The 22,665-nt window shown below is 38.9% G+C and overlaps 1 protein-coding gene across 2 annotated transcripts in view; it reads left to right on the plus strand.

Moving 5' to 3' along the window:
• The window catches only part of LOC126198525 (THO complex subunit 2), a 304,001-nt gene that overhangs the window by 113,466 nt on the left and 167,870 nt on the right, over positions 1–22,665 (plus strand). For both annotated transcript variants that reach the window (XM_049934917.1, XM_049934916.1), the window contains exons 11-14: positions 2,549–2,718; positions 2,807–2,993; positions 12,834–13,105; positions 13,340–13,457. In XM_049934917.1, coding sequence (XP_049790874.1) covers positions 2,549–2,718; positions 2,807–2,993; positions 12,834–13,105; positions 13,340–13,457 — 747 coding nt within the window. The remainder of the gene's footprint in view (positions 1–2,548; positions 2,719–2,806; positions 2,994–12,833; positions 13,106–13,339; positions 13,458–22,665) is intronic.

A 22,665-nucleotide genomic window follows, 5' to 3' on the forward strand; every position in this document is an offset into this window, starting at 1 on the left:
CCTAATAGTGTGATGCTAAGCACAGCCCTGCCACCTCATGAGTTTGCACAGAAACATGGCCATGGTCCTTTCGAGGGTGCGCACATACCGTGTAACATAAAAAACAACATTTGTTCCTTTTTAGTAATGCAAACTAAGAAATAAAATCTGTTCTTAATCTTGGAAAAGGGATTAAAAGTACTGTCTGAAAGAAGCTGTACAAATACTCAGTCAGATCTTGATAAGATTTCAAACTGATGCAAAGATTGGCAATTTGCTTTAAATGCTCAAAAATGTAAAACACAAAAAAAAGTGTCCTAGACGACTTTAATATCAGTAATTATCCCAGCCTCAAACTATGGTAACATGCTGTCCCTGTACCCTCCACCCAGCAGTTTCCATCCCCCTCTGTCCTACCATTTCCTCTCCATTCTCATAATCTCCCACCCCGTTCATTTGCAGTGCAGTGCCAACACATCCGCCCATCTTTCCCCGATGCTCTACGTTTTTTGTCCTTTTTTAACCACACCTCGCAGTTCCACACCCTCCCAATGCTGCACCTGTTACCAGTCTAGTCCCTGCACACTCCACCAGATGATGATAGTCTGTTTCCCCACTCATACACTACTATCCCTTCACCTTCTCCACCCCCTCCAGATTGCTGCTTGCATCCCACGTGATGTTAAATTCTGGCACAAGTTAGTCTATAATGGAGATTGCTTAAAAATTATTTGTGTTACCAGTTCTAGAATGTCATCCAAGTGTGGAGAACCTATACCAGATAGGACTAACTGGGGATATTGAAAATGTGCAGAGAATGACAGCATGAATGGTCACAGGTTTGTTTAATCTGTGGGAGAGTGTCACAGAGATACTGAAGAAACTAAACTGGCACACTCTTGCAGAGTGATGTAAACTATCCTGAGAAAGTGTACTAGCAAAGTTTCAAGAACCAGCTTTAAATGGCAACTTTAAAAATATGCTACAACCCTGTGTATCGGTCATACAGGGATTGTGAGGATAAGATTAGAATAATTACAGCACACACAGAGGCATCCAGTCAGTCATTCTTCCAAGCATGAATGGAGTGGAAAGTAGCTGTAATAACTGGAACAGTTGTAGATGTTTTTGTTGTTGTCTGAAAAGTACACATGCATGTGATGCTTGCATTGGCCAGTACTGACTTGCCAAGTGCCTAGGCTGGTTCTGGTGAACAACAGGAATCTGGAGACCTGCAGGTCGCAGGTGTATGTTTTGTTGCAGAAGTAATTGACAAACGCCTGTATACATGATAATATCTTTGTGACAGACTTCTTTGAACATGTCTGTAGAATTAATGACAGTGTCTCCTTTGGCTTACTACATCTCCTCTGGCTGCCTCCACTCTTTAACTAGGTAATCAGTTAGTCTCAAAATGCACTTTTGATGTGCAGGCACAGCGTTTGCTTGATTGGTGTTCCTTAACAATAATGATGGTAATGGACAGTGGTGGTGGCAGTAGTACTGATTTTGCTACACATTCAGATAGTATAATTCCAAGTAGAGGTAAAGAGCAACCACAGAATTCAATATTATGTGATGCACAAAAATTCTTCCAAAGTAACAGAGTGGATATGAGAATTAAGACCTAATTACACACAGTGTGCTTCCTGCATTTGAGGACTAATTTTCTTCCAGTCTACACATTAACCCAATCTGTCTGACAAATATGTAATTTCATAGTTTAAATTCTTTCAAAGAGCCATGTTGTGAGATATTATTCTAGAAATTATTGGTGAAGTGTGTGGATGTCTTATAGTACCTGGTGTTGTATGTGTCAAACTAAGTAGGTAAATGAGGAGGATGAACAAATAACTCAATTAAAATGTGCCTCAAAGTTGATGTTTTATCAACAAAAAGTTTTAACTGATTCAGATGTTGTACGTTGAGTCTTTGATGTGATCTTACTGCCTTAAATGATAGCAAATAGACAGTTGAGCTGAGTCTTGTCCAAACTTGGTATGTAGGATTGGCTACAGCAAGACCTTTTTAGATGTCATTATTGCTGGTGATGAGTCCATGCTTTTGTTTATGATTTGGAACTCTGAATGAGTTAAAGAATCATATGGCGGACTGAAAAAGGTGCTCTTTCATAAATCTAGCATGAAGTTGATATCAGTATGTGATGCGCTTCACAAATAATTCATATCCGTATGTAAAAGTGTAAATAAGGTGTATTATTGGGGGATATTTAGATGCTTGGTAACTCTTACCTTACATCTTCATCGAAACATATTTACCTGAGATTTTTTTCCGTGCTGTAAGAAAATAACCCAGCTCATTCACTAGTTTGTCAGTGAATACTGATTGTTGCACTATTCACTTTATTCGCCAGACGTGTTTGTTACCTTCATGTTATTTTTTTCTGTTCAAAACTGAAAATGCACCAAAGAATTCTGTATTCAACTTGTTGTCAAGATATAGCAACCAACTTGAGACATTTTCAAAAGGATACTTTTCCGAAACCATAAAGAGAGTTAAAACTCACATTTAGTGATCAGATTTTGAGTAAATGAATTACTTGTTTCAGTGTGCTGCAGATGGCCAACCTCCAAAAGAAAACTCATCGGACAGTTTGTATTATGACGTGATAACACTCCTGGATGAAGTTATACTACCATCACTGTCATACATGGAATGTAACTGTTGCATTGCAGAGGAAGTGTGGAATGTAGTGAAACTATACCCGTACCAGTTCAGGTAGCAGTTGTTCACTAGTAGGATTCGATTAATAGAATTTTACACATTTTATTTGAAAATTATGCCTAATGTTGTTCTGAAACCACAGGTACTGCTTGTACAGTCGATGGAAAAATGAAACCTACAAGTCTCATGCAAAACTCTTGCGTAAACGTGGTGATGAACTAAAGAAGATAAAATCTTTGATGAAACGCGTGAGCAAGGAAAATATTAAACCTGTTGGAAGATCAATTGGAAAGCTGACTCATTGTGCACCGGGGTATTTCTTTGACTATGTATGTATGTGGTATTAACCTACTTATTTATTGAAGTAAAATAATAAGGATTTTTGTCAAAATTGAAAAAGTTACATCGTTTCTTTTTTTTCTTTCATCTCTGATATTGCATTTTATTTACTTGGATAGGAACAGAAATGTTTGGATGTAATTTTTAAATCCGTTTATAATATTTTATAAAGTATGTGTACAGGAAAATTTGATAGAAGTGATGTGATATCAGATATTCCAGTTCTTTTTACTTAATGTCATGTGTAAATATAATTCTCATCAACTTTCATCTGAAAATTATAATTTGAGTACTAATTAAACAAAAGGTTTGTAGATATAGCTGCCATTGATTTAAATCAGATTTAATTGTATGCTGCTACTGAAATTGTCAAATGCAGTTTAAGGCATTATAAAGGTAATAAAATACCAGCAGCTCATTAACCTCTGAAAAGAGCTTTTACATTCCATAGTGAACGATGTGGCAGGGTGATAAGATACTTGAATGGCATTAGAGATACCATTGGTTCCAGTCCCTAGCTTAGCTTCTCCTTGAAATTATTATATAATTTGGTCGATAAAAAATCAGCTCACTAAGCAGTGGCAGTAATAAACACATATAGAAGTTAAGCTTGGAGCCAGTGGCTCCTACTGGCAGAAGTGTTGTTAGGGAAGGAAGAAGGAAAAGGTCTGACAAGGTTTAGGAAAAGGTCTGACGAGGTTTAGGAAAAGGTGTAGAGTTCAGAAAAGTCAACCAGTACCCCAGTTCGTGAGATACATATTGGACAGGATAAGGAAAGGCTGGTTGTTAGGGACTGCACCAAATGAGATTTGAAAACCTGAGAGCATAAAGGTTGAAGATAACATAATAAACAAGACAGAGATAACTGACAAAAAATCATCCATGGGTTAATAAGAGGTGAAACGTAAGTGCATTATACATGATAGAGGAGGGGCAGGGGAAAAATAGATTGGTCAAAAAATAAAAGGTGCAGAAAACTAAAAGAACGTGAATAAAGGCATTCAGTAAAACCCTGATTTTACATCCTCACATTTTATGTCTTTTGAATTTTTATATTTATTTTTGTTGGCCTCAACGGAAGTCCTATTCTCTCAATACAATGCTTTTTTCCTGTCATTAATGATTTCGTGTTACAACGTTTCCCACATTTTCTGTTTTCCTTGACATTATCACAACCTTTAATATTAATTTTTATACAGATTTTCACAAAGGTGAATCATATTCCTCCTCAGAGTCAGTCTTGGAACAAAGAAGAAAACACAGACTACAGTAAAACCCTGTATTAACGAACCCCCCTTTTAAGGAAATCCAGCTTTAAAGGAATACTTTCATTGGTCCCGGCGATAACGCCATAAAAACAGTGTTCCTGAAATTCGGTTTTAATGAATTCACACTTTCTTCTAAATCCCACTTTTAAGGAATAAGTGTGTTACAATTCGCAAATTAAAATAGGGTCTGCAGCTGCACTTCTTGTTTTCAGACGTTAAATCGTAACATTAGGCTTTGATCATTTGCATTCTTAAAATCGATGTCCGCGTTAGCATTCGTATATTGGTCTCATATCGATAGTTGTGAAGTTATCGAGATTGCTGAATATTAAACTGATCGTTCGAAAACACAATTCTTCCGCACTATCGCACTCCAGCTATCGTGTCTGATGCTATAAAGTGAAAACATTAAGTATATACTGTAGTTGTGTAGTCTACTTACAATAGTGTTTTTGTACGTGTAATGTGGCCAGCAAACGACGAAAACTGACGATACAGCAGAAGCTAACAGTTATTCAGGATTTTGAAGAGAATTGCAATACCTATATGAAATTGTGCAACGTTGCAAAGAGGTAAGATTTGGCACCATCATCTTTGTGCGGAATAATAAAAAATAAGGAGGCTTTATTAAATTTAGAAGCACACTGTTCATGTTCATCAAAAAGGAAGAATATCCATGAGTCATCTTTCAAAGCCGTAGAAACTGCTCTTTTAGACTGGTTTCAGGTAATAAGAGCCTCAAATATTCCCATAGGTGGTAATGTGTTGCGTGAGAAGGCGCGAGACATTGCACTGAGGATGGGATATGAGAACTTCAGTGCATTTAACAGCTGGCTAGATCGTTTTAAAAAAACATCACAATGTCTCAACCCAAAATTTAAGTGGAGAAAGTGTGTCTGTGGACAGTGAAAGTGTGGAGCATTGGAAAAGTTATACTTTGCCATGTCTAATTCAAGGGTAGATTCCAAAAATATTTTTAATGCGGATGAGACTGATGTATTTTATAACCTCCTTCCATCTAAAACACTTTCAATTAAGGGTGAAAACTGTCATGGGGGACAAAAAAATAAAGAGAGAATGACAGCATTATTGTGCGTGAACAATGACAGAAGTGAAAAGTTGCCACCTTTAATTATTGGTAAATTTAAAACTCTGAGGTGTTTTAAGAACATAAAGACACTTCCATGCAAATATGAGTTTAACAAAAATGCCTGGATGACGACAGATATTTTATTAAGGTTTCTGAGGAGCTTGGACTCAAAGATGGGCGCCAGCAGGAAGAAAGATTGTACTTATCGTAGATAGATGCCCTACTCATCCCAAAGATACCTCATTTTTAAGAAATATAAATGTTGTACCTTCCTGCTAACTGCACAAGTCACTTGCAACCACTGGACCTAGGCATAATCCATTCAGTTAAGGCTAAATATGGAATGGCTCTAGTGCAGAAATCAATTTCATTCTGGCAGAGGAAGCAAGTTATGAAATTGAATATTTTACATGCCATGCATATTTTTGTTGCCGCCTGGAATGCAGTCACACAGCAGACTCTCATAAACTGCTTTGCAAATGCTGGCTGTGGTGCAACACGTTTGTGGAGTACGATATCCCTGAAGAAGATTGGAATGTTATAGATGTTCCTGAGACTGTGACATTCCAAGAGTTTATTTCGTTTGACGATAATGTACTTACTTCTACACCCACTATGCACACGAGTGAGCTGTTTGCTGCTGATATAGGTGAAAAAACTGAAATTGGTGGTGACGATGATGATGATGATGATGATGATGATGTGGACTCACTAACACCAAGGTTTTCTGCAGCTGTGGAAGGACTTGAGACTGTTAGAAAGTATTTCTCATCCTTCGTTGTGGATGAGTCAGTTCTTAACAGTATTAATCAGCTGGAACGACAACTTCTGGAGTACGCTGTGCTGGAAGGAAGCAGCAGACTACTCTTCTAGATTTTCTTCAGAAATACAGTACAGCAGTTTTATTCATTATTGTGATATCTAATTCATTGAGTGCCATTAGCTAAATAAAATTTTCTCCTTTTAAATCAAGATGACTTTTGATGTGTTAAATGTGCCAAGAAACATTTTCATGTTCACTGTATTTTTGTATGCAGCACAAGGTGAGTTTGTGATTATGGAGTATTTATATGGCCTAAATAGCCTAGGTTCCAATTTTGATCCTGGAACACCTACACTCCTGGAAATGGAAAAAAGAACACATTGACACCGGTGTGTCAGACCCACCATACTTGCTCTGGACACTGCGAGAGGGCTGTACAAGCAATGATCACACGCACGGCACAGCGGACACACCAGGAACCGCGGTGTTGGCCGTCGAATGGCGCTAGCTGCGCAGCATTTGTGCACCGCCGCCGTCAGTGTCAGCCAGTTTGCCGTGGCATACGGAGCTCCATCGCAGTCTTTAACACTGGTAGCATGCCGCGACAGCGTGGACGTGAACCGTATGTGCAGTTGACGGACTTTGAGCGAGGGCGTATAGTGGGCATGCGGGAGGCCGGGTGGACGTACCGCCGAATTGCTCAACACGTGGGGCGTGAGGTCTCCACAGTATATCGATGTTGTCGCCAGTGGTCGGCGGGAGGTGCATGTGCCCGTCGACCTGGGACCGGACCGCAGCGACGCACGGATGCACGCCAAGACCGTAGGATCCTACGCAGTGCCGTAGGGGACCGCACCGCCACTTCTCAGCAAATTAGGGACACTGTTGCTCCTGGGGTATCGGCGAGGACCATTCGCAACCGTCTCCATGAAACTGGGCTACGGTCCCGCACACCATTAGGCCGTCTTCCGCTCACGCCCCAACATCGTGCAGCCCGCCTCCAGTGGTGTCGCGACAGGCGTGAATGGAGGGACGAATGGAGACGTGTCGTCTTCAGCAATGAGAGTCGCTTCTGCCTTGGTGCCAATGATGGTCGTATGCGTGTTTGGCGCCGTGCAGGTGAGCGCCACAATCAGGACTGCATACGACCGAGGCACACAGGGCCAACACCCGGCATCATGGTGTGGGGAGCGATCTCCTACACTGGCCGTACACCACTGGTGATCGTCGAGGGGACACTGAATAGTGCATGGTACATCCAAACCGTCATCGAACCCATCGTTCTACCATTCCTAGACCGGCAAGGGAACTTGCTGTTCCAACAGGACAATGCACGTCCGCATGTATCCCGTGCCACCCAACGTGCTCTAGAAGGTGTAAGTCAACTACCCTGGCCAGCAAGATCTCCGGATCTGTCCCCCATTGAGCATGTTTGGGACTGGATGAAGCGTCGTCTCACGCGGTCTGCACGTCCAGCACGAACGCTGGTCCAACTGAGGCGCCAGGTGGAAATGGCATGGCAAGCCGTTCCACAGGACTACATCCAGCATCTCTACGATCGTCTCCATGGGAGAATAGCAGCCTGCATTGCTGCGAAAGGTGGATATACACTGTACTAGTGCCGACATTGTGCATGCTCTGTTGCCTGTGTCTATGTGCCTGTGGTTCTGTCAGTGTGATCATGTGATGTATCTGACCCCAGGAATGTGTCAATAAAGTTTCCCCTTCCTGGGACAATGAATTCACGGTGTTCTTATTTCAATTTCCAGGAGTGTATTTAGTGCATTTTGACCTAAACCCTTATTCAAGGAAAACTCTCTTGTAAGGAACAAATTTTTTGGTCACCTGGGATTCGTTAAAAGGGGGGTTTTACTGTATATGCAGAGTTATTGATCGTGTAATGTAGTGTTAGCGCGGTAAGTAAGATTTTGATTGTTAGTGTGTTGGGTCACGACCATCTGTGTTATAGGTTTGCAGTGTTTGGAAGGTGGGAAAGTATGCTGAGTCACTGTATTACAACAGCTTCAATATAATTTCACAAGTCATTTATATAAAAACACCCCTTTTAAAGATGGCTGTATCTACAATGGACCTTTAAGAATCATTGTTATTTGTGCGTGAAGTATGCTAATCTGTACTAAAGTGGGCGTCATTTATGTTGGCGGCCGAGTTTAGGTTCGTTCTGCGCATCTGACGTCACAAAACACAGTCAGCCAATGAACAGAGAACGACGTTGCCAGATCTCGACTGCAGTGGAGAGCATGGACGAGTGTCTTCAGTTTTAGAAACGTTCAGTCATAAATAAAGTAATAGAACAAAAGCAGTGTCTTGATAGCAGACTTTCTTTTATAGAAAGTTTGGAAAAAACATTCTTTATACCAATTGCTTCATATTCTATTAATTAATTAAACCAAACAAGCAATAAGACTCCTAATTCAGGCGATAGCAAGGAAAGGTGTTTGTTTCAATCTCACGAACCGCTTTTCCGCAATAAAGAACAGCGGTAGTTGTTTATTTCCTATTGTACTTCGACGAAGCGTGAATGTTCATAGTCATACCAACAGTGTTTGTCAGTATTTTGTGAGACATGTTATACTTTTCAAGGAGTAACATACGCAGACGAGCTGCGTTAGCGTAAGGGTGAAGGTGTTGGGCTTCTATGCGAAAGGTTACGAGATCAATCCTTTGGCAGTGCATAATATTTTCTTTATTTAAAAACAATATTGAAGTGCCATACTTAACGAATTTTATTCGTTTGAATGCAATTTTTTGAAATTTCTAGTGCTTTGTCTCTTCATTAACCCTTTCGCTGCTGCAGACACGTGCTCCCCGCATTCCGCGCTGTGCGCGATTTTGTCATCACTGCACTGCTCGCCTGTGCAGACACATGGTGTTCCCACTGCTTTGACACACTTATTATTCGATTTCACAAAAACTATTTGGCCCAAAAATTTGATTTTTATACGTCTTCTTGACTGATACCTTCTCCCCATAAATGACTTAATTTTGTTTCAATGTTCAACGCAGTTATTATGCAGCATTAAATTTAGTAAACTATTGCACGAAATTTTGAAGAGTTTGCAGAGGTAAAAGTCCATAGCGTATACTTTCCGTATGGTCGATTTTAGTTGCCACAATGTTGAGAATGAAATGTGGACAAGATACCTAAATTTCATATAAAATTTACTGTATAACAACATCTCATTTAATTTAAGTACCACATAGGTGTCGTATGTAATATTGAGAAATATTCCGTCTTTAGCGACTGTAATAAAAGTTTTATTTACACCGGGCGCGTTTAGCTTTATTTTAAAGCACTTCAATCAATGAAAGGTATGGCACATACACAATGGTACTCATGTTCTCTTTCTTGTTTTTGTTCCACAGTCGCAGTTTTACCAATGGCATTGAAATATATTCCTCTTCTGCAACTGTAATAAGCGACTTATTTAGACCAGACACGTTTCTCTCTTTTGAAGCATCTTCAGTGGACAGTATTTTGTCTCCTCCATTGCCAAGTCACTTTTCGTAGTTTTGTGCTGCGGTAACACAATATTCAACGTTTGTGTTGGCTGATCAGTGTTTTAGCAAATAAATGTTGTTTGTGTGTGCCACACACAAAAATTATATTTGGCATAGCTCAGAGCACTTCATGTAAGTCCACAGTTTTGTTTAATGTATTTTGTGTACTGCCTTTTGATTGATTGAAGTGCTTTAAAATAAAGCCAAACGTGCCCGGTGTAAATAAAACTTTTGTTACAGTCGCGAAAGATGGAATATTTCTCAATATTACATACGACACCTATGTGGTACTTAAATTAAATGAGATATTGTTATACAGTAAATTTTATATGAAATTTAGGTATCTTGTCCACATTTCATTCTCAACATTGAGGCAACTAAAATCGACCATACGGAAAGTATACTCTATGGACTTTTACCTCTGCAAACTCTTCAAAATTTCGTGCAATGGTTTACTATATTTAATGCTGCATAATAACTGCGTTGAACATCGAAACAAAATTAAGTCATTTATGGGGGGAAGGTATCAGTCAAGAATATGTGTAAAAATCTAATTTTTGGGCCAAATAGTTTTTGTGGAATCGAATGATAAAGAGTGTCAAAGCAGTCGGAACACCATGTGTCTGCACAGGTGAGCAGTGCAGTGACAAAATCGCGCACAGCGCGGAATGCGGGGAGCACGTCTTTGTAGCAGCGAAAGGGTTAATGCGGCCGTGGTGGCTTTACTTCATGTACTGCGCACTCCCCACTAAACGTAAGCTTGCGAACTATGCTATACTATGGCGCTGCTTCTCTTGGCGCGTGCGTCATGTGCAACTGGCAACGCAGCAATCTCCCGCGTCTGGGCGGGCATGCGCGAGCTGCCAAGATAAAAGAATTGACTTATAGGCATGCTGCTTTAGGTTGCTACGACCTGATGTCAGATGTAAACAGTCCTCCTTAAGATGCTCTGTAACATGACGACAATTTCCACCTTCTTTCTCACCCAGGACATACCTGAAATGAGTGAACTGCTTGTTGGCAACTAGCTGTAGATTTCATGCCCATTTTTCTCTGTTTATGAAGACTGCCAACTTTAGTGTTTTAACAAATATTGTCTTGTTGTATTTGCCAAAATGTTATAATGATTATCAATTGTAGCCGGCCGGTGTGGCCGAGCAGTTCTAGGCGCTTCAGTCTGGAACCGCGCGACCGCTACAGTCGCAGGTTCGAATCCTGCCTCGGGCATGGATGTGTGTGATGTCCTTAAGTTAGTTAGGTTTAAGTAGTTCTAAGTTCTAGGTGACTGATGACTCAGATGTTAAGTCCCACAGTGCTCAGAGCCATTTGAACCATTATCAATTGTAAGTCTCACATTAGGACATAAATATCTTTTTAATGTGGTTTCGTGAAAGACTTTTACTTCTGTTTTATTTACACCATTGGACATAATCAAAACTAAAAGAGGAATTAACAGGCACCTTTGTATGTGCCTGCAGTCAGCCACAGCTTCTGTGACTGATGCTTTGTATACTGAGAAGAAACAAGTAGAGCTAATTGCAGTTGGAAAGGAACAAAAACAATTAATTATTTCAAATTTTTTAAACGGGCAAAATTTAAATTGTTTTAATTTCACATTTTGAATGATATAGAGAGAATGACAGTAACAGTAATTTATTCATTTTGCATGCTGTTTTTCCCATGCATTTCTGTATTTTACACTTTCTTGCATTTTGCTTTTCATCGTCCTCTTAACCTTCACAATATCCTGGTCGGACACCCGTACTCCACCTGTACCCATTATTCTACCCTTTGGCTCCCATCCCCATCACGGCCCCTGGTGTAAGAAAAACTTGGCCAGTGCACCCTCCTATCATCAGCTACACCAGCTCTGTAACTGGCAAAAGCATATATTATCAAAGAGAGACCACTTGTGAAATGACATGTTGTGTACCAGCTGTTATGTAAACACTGTTTGCCTATCTACATTGGTGTGACTACCACCAATTTATCAGTTACAAAGAATGGACATTGTCTGAGGGTGTATACTGGCAACACACAATACTGTGTTGCAGAGCATGCTGTATGACATGATGGTAATGACCTAAATGCCTGTTTCACCACACATGCATCCTGGGGAACCCTGACACCATTGTCTCAGAACCAATGTCTGGAACTATCATTACAACATATCCTTGGTTCTCATCACCTACCAGGCCTACATTTGTGTTAAAAATGCACTTGGTTTTCTGTTTTTTTAGCTGTTGCACGTTCTTTTGTCAGTAATCTCTGTCTTTTATATTACCCTGTCTCCCATCTGCAAGGTTTTTAAATCTCACCAAATGCCGTCGCCAACAATCACTCTTTCCTACTCATCCCCTCTGATAAGTCAACCCTGAACGGGGTTCTGGGTGACTTTTCCATAGCTCTCTCCATCTCGTTAATGCCGCCAGTCCTCCTCCCTCTTCCTTCTCCTTCATCCCTTCTGCCAGAAAAAGGAACTAACAGATCAAAAAGCATGCACTTTAAACATTTATGTGTTTTCTCCTGCCACTACTTAGTCAGTAGTTTTTTTTTATCTAACAAATTAAACTATGATTTCAAAAAATGATCATTTTCATTGATATATTTCCTTGGTTACATTAATTCTCTCTTGAGTTAAATGCCAGGATTTATTTGTTGAAGTGCATAGAGGATCCAAATTCTGAAATAAAACTCCACAGCTGAACGTAATATCTCCTGTTTTGGAATTTGTCTGATTTGGGTGTGCAGCCTTCCATGTCTCATCACTCACTTCTTTTACCACCTACAGTCAACTCGAATAATGAAGTAATGTAGCCCAATTACTTTTTCATTGACTCCTGCTGTGTTTATCCTCCTGAAAATATCCTGAATGAACAGTGTGCTAAATAATTGTTTTATGCAAGTGTCTAATATTTTCTTTGTACTAGCATACATTCCCTTGGAATTCTTTTTCTGTGTTGGACATCCATAACCATCCGTTCTTCCTTGCACACCAAGCTAAAGATCAAAGGAGGCAAACTATTATTTCTTCACTCTTTGTTTGCTCCTCATGTTCCCAACATTTATTTGTTAAATGTAATTTTTGGATTGTGGATATCAATTCAACTAACTACATAAGATATGTAAATGCTAAGAAGTATTTAATAGTTTTTAATATTTTGAATACAATTGATTTTTTTCACAGATGCTAATGCAGATACAAATATATGACAATCTTATCACACCTATAGTTGATTCTCTAAAGTACCTGACAAGTCTTTCTTATGATGTCCTTGGTTACTGCCTTGTGGAGTCCCTCTCTAGTGCAGATCGAGAACATTTCAAGCACGATGGAACTTCAATTTCTCTCTGGCTTCAGAGCCTCTCTTCCTTCTGTGGGGCCATTTTTAAAAAGTATAACATAGAACTAACTGGGCTCTTACAATATGTGGCTAATCAGCTGAAAGCTCAAAAGAGGTGAGTGCAAATGTAGAAGTTGCTGTTGTGTGTATTTTTCCTGCATACAGAATTGCAAAATTATAAAACTTTAGTTGTTATTCCAAAAACCATAACTTACTTCACCTAACATGTGCCAAGTTTTAATGTGCTATGAGCAGTATACTTTGTTAGATCACATAGAGTAGAGGATAGCCACATGTGAATGTGATACTTTATTGTTATTAACACAATAATTTTTATTTGCATTTACAGTCTGGACTTGTTAATACTAAAGGAGGTAGTGCAAAAGATGGCAGGTATAGAGGCTGCAGAGGAAATGACTCCTCAACAGTTAGAAGCTATGGCAGGTGGAGAACTACTCAAAGGAGAGGTAAAAATAATTATATAGTAGACAAGGCAAGAAGCCATGCAGTGAAGTTGTCACTTAAATTCGATAGTTATTGACTTCAGATTTTCTGGTGTGCAATTTTAAGTAATACTTTCACATTTTATTCTCAGTAATTTCCTAAAATTTAGGCCATTTTATTGTTTATCGAACATTTTGTTATAAAATAAAAATGTTTATTATCAAAGTTTATAAAAGATAGTCCTCAGCTTAAAGGTAGTGGACGTAATGTATTTTACCCAAGTATTTGTTAGAAGTCAATGGCTTATCAGAAAGTTCTAATTTTCTAGCACCTCTTTAAATGGAATTAGATTTAAGCAAGAATGACAGGAAAAGGAAATACAACAATATGAAAATTGTAGCAAATACATTTTATCAGATAGTAAAGTGATAGAAATGACACAGTGACCTGGCCACAAAGTGTATATATTTAGCTTAGGGAACTGCTTTAATGTCATTATCTCCATATGTGTTAACGAAACATATTTCAACTTTCTTTGTTTTGTTGATGATGAGCTGCTAAGGAAAGTTGAAGATGCTGACTGAATGGAAAGAAGTAGCAAAAATGGTCTGAAACGCTTTTGGAAAAGTCCATAAAATTAAAAAAAAAATCACTTGTTTAAATCTTTATAGTAGTTTCGTTTTCATTAAGGGCAGTACAACATAGACTTTGAAAGCAAAAACTGAAGGAGACTAAGGGCTGATTGTATAAAGCATGTAACCTTAGCTGAAGACAGAAGATGACCATAGATCAAAATTAACCTGGAAAACTGTGTTGTATAAACATCAAGCCTAGATCATATTGCCATGAAGTGTGATCATATTTGACTGGCAAAAATTCACGGTTCAAAGTCAGGCTCAGCTCTAATTGTCAGTTTATTGTGTAGTGGTTCTACAATTCACCGCTTTTGTTATTAGCAGGTATCAATTGTAATAATAAAGGAGTTGTTATTAACACAAAAAATGGCAAGTAAATATGTGACTACGCAATTTTCATGCCGCTGATGGTCAAAATACTTTGTTTAGATCAGGAAGGTTAGGTTAACGGAATTACTGGCTATAATGTGTACTTGACGATCAATCTCATAACCGCTCTTGGGAGACGACTCGTAATTTATGTGATTAGTTCAAAGGCATTTCATAGATACTTAGCAGCAGAGTAAGAAAGAAAAATTCAAAATATTTGTAGGGAACGTGTGGGAATTTTGACAGCAGCCAATAATGATTCAACATTACTTACATGTTTTCTCTTTCGGCCCAAGTAGCAGTAACTGCAATTCGTATTACATTGTTAACTACTGAACACATCCCTAAACTGCTGTGACAATTTCATTTGCGTTGATAAAGAGAACATAAGGAAGTGTGTTGAAATACACAAACCGCATAACTATGTTTCATTCATTTTGGTGGCTCAGAGGTTGCATTCTGAACTGCTATGCAGAAGATCGCATGTTCGACCCCATGTCAATTCTTAATCCCCCCACCGTTTCTTACTACTTTCTCTACATTATTGGTCGTAAAGATTATTATAACAGTGCTGCCGTACCATACCATTGAATTGATACCATACTCTCCATTTTCCGAACATTCTGGACCACTGTTGGGCAAAATCCTGTGTGCAGTAACCCTACGCAATGTGAATGTCATTGTTTCCTTTCGTTTACTTTACAAACATCTGAGTATTCAGATGTGTCCACCGAGGACGATGACGAGCTCCTCGCACTTGGTGTGAAAGGGTGAACCCTCTCTTGGAGTTGAATAATAAGTTATTTAAGCTGAGGTTTCGTTTGGAGAAAAGTACTTCAGAGCAGTTGGAACTGAGGTTCAGAGAATATCTAATGAAACCAGTCAAAAGAAACCAATCACTGACCATAATGTGCCTATTGCTGTTAACCTTAAGATTTTACATCACAGGAACCTTTCAAAATAGTGGTTGGTGATTCGTTTAAAGCAGACATAGCAACAGCTTGCAGAGCTGACCATAAGATATCGGCCTTACAAGAGAATTAAAGTCAACAGCAACTTCTCTCCTTGCCTTTCCCTTGCTGGCCACACGGACTTTATCTGGTGTGTGTGTGTTTTATTTTTACTCTCAATGATATCTTTATACTGGTCCAACACAATTTCCAGAAGCAAATCTTTTCCATATTGAGAAAAGTTTGACAATCGCTCCTTTTTCTGTTTAGTTGCTCTCATGGTTATACCTTCATTAATTAATACTGTGTAGCTATGATGTACGATAATATCTGCCGCCGAAGCACAGTAATCGTGTCAATAGCTGACTTTAACTGTGTTGCCAAGCATGTTATTTGCTACCTATAATCAAATCTGAACCTGCTTCGGTGGATCCAAGTTTAGCGTTATACAACAGACCTAAGTCCTGAACATAGTTGACATTCTGATCAGTTCACTTTCTCACCAACACCAAATTTGATCTCCAGTCAGCAATGTTTGTACAATTGGCCTTAAGTAAACAATAAAATGTAATTGTTGCTCTTATGACAAAGATTTGGAGGTGGGCTGGACATGTAGCCAGATGAATGGATGTATGGTAGATGTACTGAGGAAGTTGTGTACTGGACTCTTAAGAGAAAAGATTGAGGTGACAACCTAACCAAAGATGGATAAATGAGATTACAAATCATGCAGGAGTACATGGAATGTGTATCATTTAAGATCATAATGCATTGAAAGGTCAAGACTAGGATACTTACTTTCCCCCAAGCAGTAAATAGCAGTATATACCCTATGGTTTCTGCTACTGCTCCTTTTGCTTTTGTGGTGGTGGTGATTTTGATGACCATATTCCACACACACACACACACACACACACACACACACACACACACACAATTTCCCCGCACACCAGCCATTTGTACTCAGTTTATGTACTCTGCAGCTCACTGCATCATTTGATGTGTTGTTAATTATCTTTAGGTTGTGTGACTGCCTCAGTTGAAAAACCATGTAACTAAATGCAGAGAAAGCACTCACAATTAAAATTTGAGTTACCAAATTACAAATCTCTTGCAAGAAAAGAATTATTGAAATGTATGCAAATCGGAATGCATCAAATAATTTTTGTGGCATTATTCGAGTGTGTAGTTGAGTTTCAGGGGAAGTATACCATCACTGGTGATTGTGCACTTTCACTGGCTTAGTGGATTACTGATTCCAGTTCTGTCAAGCAATACACATTGATTAGGGACAGTGTACTACAACTAATGAATGTATACCTTCACTGCCAAGGAGTAAGGAATGTGTTGTTAATTATCTTTAGGTTGTGTGACTGTCTCAGTTGAAAAACCATGTAACTAAATGCAGAGAAAGCACTCACAATTAAAATTTGAGTTACCAAATTACAAATCTCTTGCAAGAAAAGAATTATTGAAATGTATGCAAATCGGAATGCATCAAATAATTTTTGTGGCATTATTCGAGTGTGTAGTTGAGTTTCAGGGGAAGTATACCATCACTGGTGATTGTGCACTTTCACTGGCTTAGTGGATTACTGATTCCAGTTCTGTCAAGCAATACACATTGATTAGGGACAGTGTACTACAACTAATGAATGTATACCTTCACTGCCAAGGAGTAAGGAATGTGAACCATGCCTATAATTATAAAACAGTTGTACTACGAAAGTTGCATTTATCACCTGTAGTTTGAAAACATAGTCATGCTACGTAAAATTCATTTATTGCAGCAAGAATATGCACCATGGCACATTGAGATGCCCAACACATTTTTGTTTTTGCAAAAGCTCTCAGAGTCTGACATTTTTGCTGGCAGTTGCATTTGAAGAATCCGTGGGCATTTCCCATCGACTGAGACGTTCCAACTGTCCTGAGGCCAACAGTTTTCTCAGCTGGAACTTCCTCCTCTGAGATTATTCTTAGAGGGCAAGTGCTGATCTGGGACCTGAAACAAAATGTTGTAGTTGTAGCCGCAGTGGCGTATCGTGTCTTTCCTTCCAAATTATTTAAAAACAAACATTTTGTAGTTGGCTCAGCACACCATCTCTCGTCCCGATTCGGTAGAAACCACAGTCTGTTGTCTCGAAGGCGACACCCAGGATCGTCGTAGCATTCCTCTTTATTTACCGAAGTCGACAACTGGGACTCTCACAGTGCATCCCTTTCCCACTGTTGGAAAGCAGCGATCTGATCACTGCCGCATTCTTTGCGCTTGTTATTCTAAGCACTTGTATGCTTCAATTCTGTGTTTTTTAATAGCACGAGTTGACTCGTCGGGGAGTGAACGTTCATCAATGCTTCAGGAAGTAAACTTGTTGAAGACAAACCATGTTTAGGAGGGCAGCTGAAGATCACTTCGTACAGAGATCTTTTAATTCCAAAATATACAGCACTATTCTTCATTAGCTGCACAAACATCTCCACTCTATGGTGTTGGCTCCTGCATCCATGTAGTTAGCATATTTCCTATGTCTTGATTTGCTTGCTCTACGCTGCTTTGGCTCTGACTGTGTCTAGGTTTACTGTAGACAATCTTAAAATTGGGCCATAGTTCAATTAAGCTGCTCATTATTTTGTTAATGAACACTCTACCATTGTCAGACTGCAATACTGAGGGAGTGCCTAACAATGTAAAAATGTCAATAATGTTGTAGCATACCTCTTCAGCTGTTGTAGACTTCAGTGGCCTGAGAACAATGAATTTAGTGAGGTGGTCCTGATAAACCATTACGAATTTGTAATCTCCATCTGGTTGCGACTGGAAGTCGATGAGATCAACTTGACATCTGCAATTTAGCTCCTTGAACAGTATTGGCTTCACTACTATTCCTTTTATCTGATCTTTTTGCTTTTGTAAACAAGGCTCACACAAACTAAGATAAATTTGGACATCTCTGTGTGTTACATGACAGAACGTTGACTTCAAGCATTTCAGCATTTGGTCGCATCCACCGTGGCCAGTCGTTACATGGGAATCATGCAGAATATTCAACAGTTCTTTATCATCAACATAGTATATAATCTTACCTTCCTTAGTTACAGATTGTATTAATTTGGTTACTCCATTCACCTCCAACGCTTCATATCTCTTCAAAAACTTGTAGTCGTTGCCGTCCCTCTTTCATCCAGATTTTAGTGATTTAGCCTTGCTGATAAGTGACTTGTACTTTTCTCTGTCATTGAAGGCAGAATTATAACTGAGATTTCCCCATTCCACTCAAAGATGTTCGTAGAACTTCACTGATTCAACCATAGCTGCACTGATGTGAAATATAACTGCACTACTATCAACCACAACTGCACTACTGTCAGCCATAACTGTACTGCTGTATCACATAACAGTAACAAGATGACGACAATTACATGCATGGTAGCATTGTTGGACGCACCGTTAATAACCCAGGGAGCAGCGATGGTACACCTTCACTAGTGGATAATATGCTACTGTGCACTTTCACCTGCCGAGTACAGTGATGGTTCACCTTCACTAGTGCATGTGTCTTTTTCAGTTTATGGTAAGCTCTCACTAGAGTGGCCGACATGAAAGTAGAGGTCACGGCCGCTGCCTGCAGGGGCTGTGGGCTGTGATCGGCTTTGTTGCCATGTAGCTGCCATTAGCCGTGCGATAGTTCAGAGCAACTGAAGTCTCAGTGTTACTATGCTATATCGAGTGTTCACGTTTGATCTCAGTGTCTTACTGTCTTTAGAAGGGTGCTTTGATGTGTGTTCAGTGGTAAACAACAATGCAGGAGCAACGGCGTACTTATAGTACTCCTCCGGTCATTGTGTGTAAAGGGCGGAAAGACATTTGTAAACAATTGAAAATTATCATATCGAATGTATTCAAGTTTTTTACTGATCTGGCTGACAATGAAGGAGCAAGGAATAGCACATCAACTGTAGGCCGTATTAGCAACTCTGTGTCATTGGCAGAATCTTCAGACGTGAATGTGTGTTTCGATTCCCCAAGAAAGGGATACGAACGTGAACAGAAATCAACTGACTTTGATGATTTTAACTAAGAGCTCGTGTGTAGAACTGTACTTGGATATTACGACAGAGGAGAGTATCCAGCGGCAAAGAAATTAATCTTTTCCACTCCCTCGGTTTCTGATTCAAGAAGTGTAATGACGGATGGAAATTCTTAGTGGAACCGAGAGACATCGCAGCAGCAAGAGCGAAGTTCTTGCGTAAAGTGCACTTTTTGTGTGCTGAAGACACCAGGCCTCTGTAGTGTACTTGGGTGAAACTTGGGTTTCATAGAACCACGCCAATAAGTATATATGGCACAACTCCAAAGGAAACGGCAGTTTGAAATTGCCTACTGGTAGAGGTGGCCGATTAATCATTGCCCACGCTGGTTCATTAACTGCAGGCTTCAAACAAGAGGCCAAACTTGTTTTTCATTATGGGAAAAGTTCTGGACAATCTGATTACCATTCAGAAGTGAATGGAGAAGTTTTTAAGAATTGGGTTATTCGACTGTTGTGTGCGCTGGAAAAAGGGTCAATTATTGTGATGGATAATGCCAGCTGCCACTCCATTCAGATAGAAAAGCTGCCACGTTCAAATTGGTGCAAGGCAGATATTATGGAGTGGTTAAAGAGAAAGAATGTTTCATTTTCAGTCGAAACAAAGGCTGAACTCCTGTCTAAGGAAGAAATCGTAGGTGCCAAAAAGACTTACAGATTAGACCAACTGTCAAACGAAATGGAACACCAAGTGGTACGTCTACCACCACATCACTGCCAGTATAATCCCATTGAATTGATATGGGCCCAAGTAAAGAGAGAAGTAGCGAAAGAAAACTACTTTCAAACTTGCTGATGCCGAGAAGCTAACACGCGAAGCTCTTGACAGTGTTACTCAGCAGGACTGGGAGGTGCGTAAAACACACAGAAGCATTGCACGAAACTGATTTCTTAAGAGTCACCATAGTGGAATCTGCGATCATACACCTGCCTGAAACAAGTGACACTGAATCTGAAGACATGGAGCCAGAAGGTCGTTCAGTTTGGATAAGTGCCGCCTATGTAAAAAGCTGACTTTATTTAAATGTTTGTCTATTCATTTCAGTTATAGAGGACATACTGCAAATGTTCTTCTCTTACAGTAGACGTCTGGTAAATTTATCACAAGTGGTGGCTATTAGTTTACTCGACAGTAACTGTCAATTAAAATAAGACTGTCAATTCTGCATTAATTAACAACAGTTTTTCGTAAAAGTCTGTATCAAATGTCTTTACATTCGGATATAATCTTACTGTATTCGGATTACTTGTACATTCGAAATTTAACTCCTTTTTTTTATAGAAAGATTTACTGGCTGTTTCGTAGTAAGGGTAATGCAGTTCATAAAATGGTAAAACATTGTGGTGCTTCTGTATTGACTGTATATATAAATAGTGCAGTAACATCAGAACAGCCCCAGCACCTGTTCTGATTCTCCAAGAAGAACATAGAAATCTATGATATTTGATGACTTTTACAAAAAGCTTGAACTTAGAATTGTATTACTTTAGTATGACTGAGAATGGTATCAGATGGCTAGAGAATTAGAGGGTAAAGTCCGTGATAAAATTGATTATTCTGGCCAGTCACTTCAATGTTCTGTCTTCTCCAACTACTTTGTTTTTAATTTAGGAACTGTAATGATGGACGAAATTTGAAACACAAGACACGGACATTGCAATAGTAAGAATGAGGTTTTTGTGTACCAAGCATGTATTGAGTGCTGAGACTAATAGGCTTACTGCAAATTTAGATATATCCTGGGTTTCAGAAAACTTTTCAAACAAATATTTTGCTCGGCTTCAGTGAAAATATTGGCTTCAAAATAACTACAATTATTTTTGCATAGCATATATCGGCATTTTGAGTGATGGATGCAATGATGAAGGATATGTATTAGCAGCCAGTAAAGTATTTTTGGTCATATTAAAGTGAGCCATCCAAACAAAACTCTCAGCGATGGCCTACAACGATTTGTGCGCTACTGCGCACGGAACATCACGGAAGTAATTTGCCTCTATACATGATATGATACAATAATGATGTCTGAAATGTTACCAAAAACATTTTTTGTACTTTTCTTAACAACTTTTTCACAGGAAGTTTCTTCACAGTCCTACAGAATGAAAATTCATCAGCGACTACATTTTTCACTACGCAGTCGGCAGTTTCACACCTCTTATAATAGTTTATTTTTGACCTCAGAATACTTTTATGTTTCCGAAATAAAAGATGTATCATATGCATGATGTATCATATGCATGTTCATATATATTTTTTCAGTCCAGTTACATTAGTGATTCTGTTACTACCACAGGTTGAAGTAAAAAAATTATTTTCCTACAATATTTCTTGTAACATTAGTTAAAATTTTTTTTCCTAGCAGTTAGTGATATTTTCTTTCGGAAAGTACTCTATCATATTCTATGCTAAAAATAGAGTTGCCCAATATTTTTAATTTTTACAAACATTTTAAATTATCACTATAAAAAAAATTTGGCAGTTCTGTAAGACAGCAAGATGACCCTGAAGCCTTATTTTCGTGCCGGCCACTATAGGGAAGGTTTACCTTCCCTGATCTTCCACTTCCACTATAAGACCTATACCAACTTATTAGTTTTTATTAATGGAAAATGGTCTGTAATGATCTTTGCAAGATGCAAACATCTAAGACAAACTACACAGGTTTATGCAAAGAAGACTTTTCCAAAATATGTGTCCAAGCTGACACACAGTTCTTCCAAAGTTTGTGTCGAAATATACCAACTTTTTTCTGTGTTTAGCTTGTGTAGATGTTCATTTTCTCTAGTGCTGAATATTATTATTTTCAGTGGCAAGTAACTCTTATCACGAAATGCTTCCAGGCTCAATATGGCAGCAGTCTCACAAAACTGTGTTCTGACACAGTTTGTGAGCTCTTTATAGATTAGATGCATTAGAGGATATCTCTTCTGAAAGAAACCAGTGAATCTTGAACATTTATGAGCACTTGTACAGTCAAACATAATTTCTGCTAAGCTAGTTTTAGTCTTTTAATAGTTTAAAAGTATTCTTGCATTTCAAAGAACTCATCAACTTGCTTTTGTGCTGGGGTGTGGACTGAAGAAAGTATTTCTTAACAGCTAAGCACTGTTCTAATAGTCTTCTCTCCAGCTGGTTCTAACATCTCTCAGCTGGATGAAATATGTTTTGTATTTCACTATATT

This window comes from Schistocerca nitens, chromosome 8 (genome assembly GCF_023898315.1).
Source record: "Schistocerca nitens isolate TAMUIC-IGC-003100 chromosome 8, iqSchNite1.1, whole genome shotgun sequence".
Classification (NCBI taxonomy): domain Eukaryota; kingdom Metazoa; phylum Arthropoda; class Insecta; order Orthoptera; family Acrididae; genus Schistocerca; species Schistocerca nitens.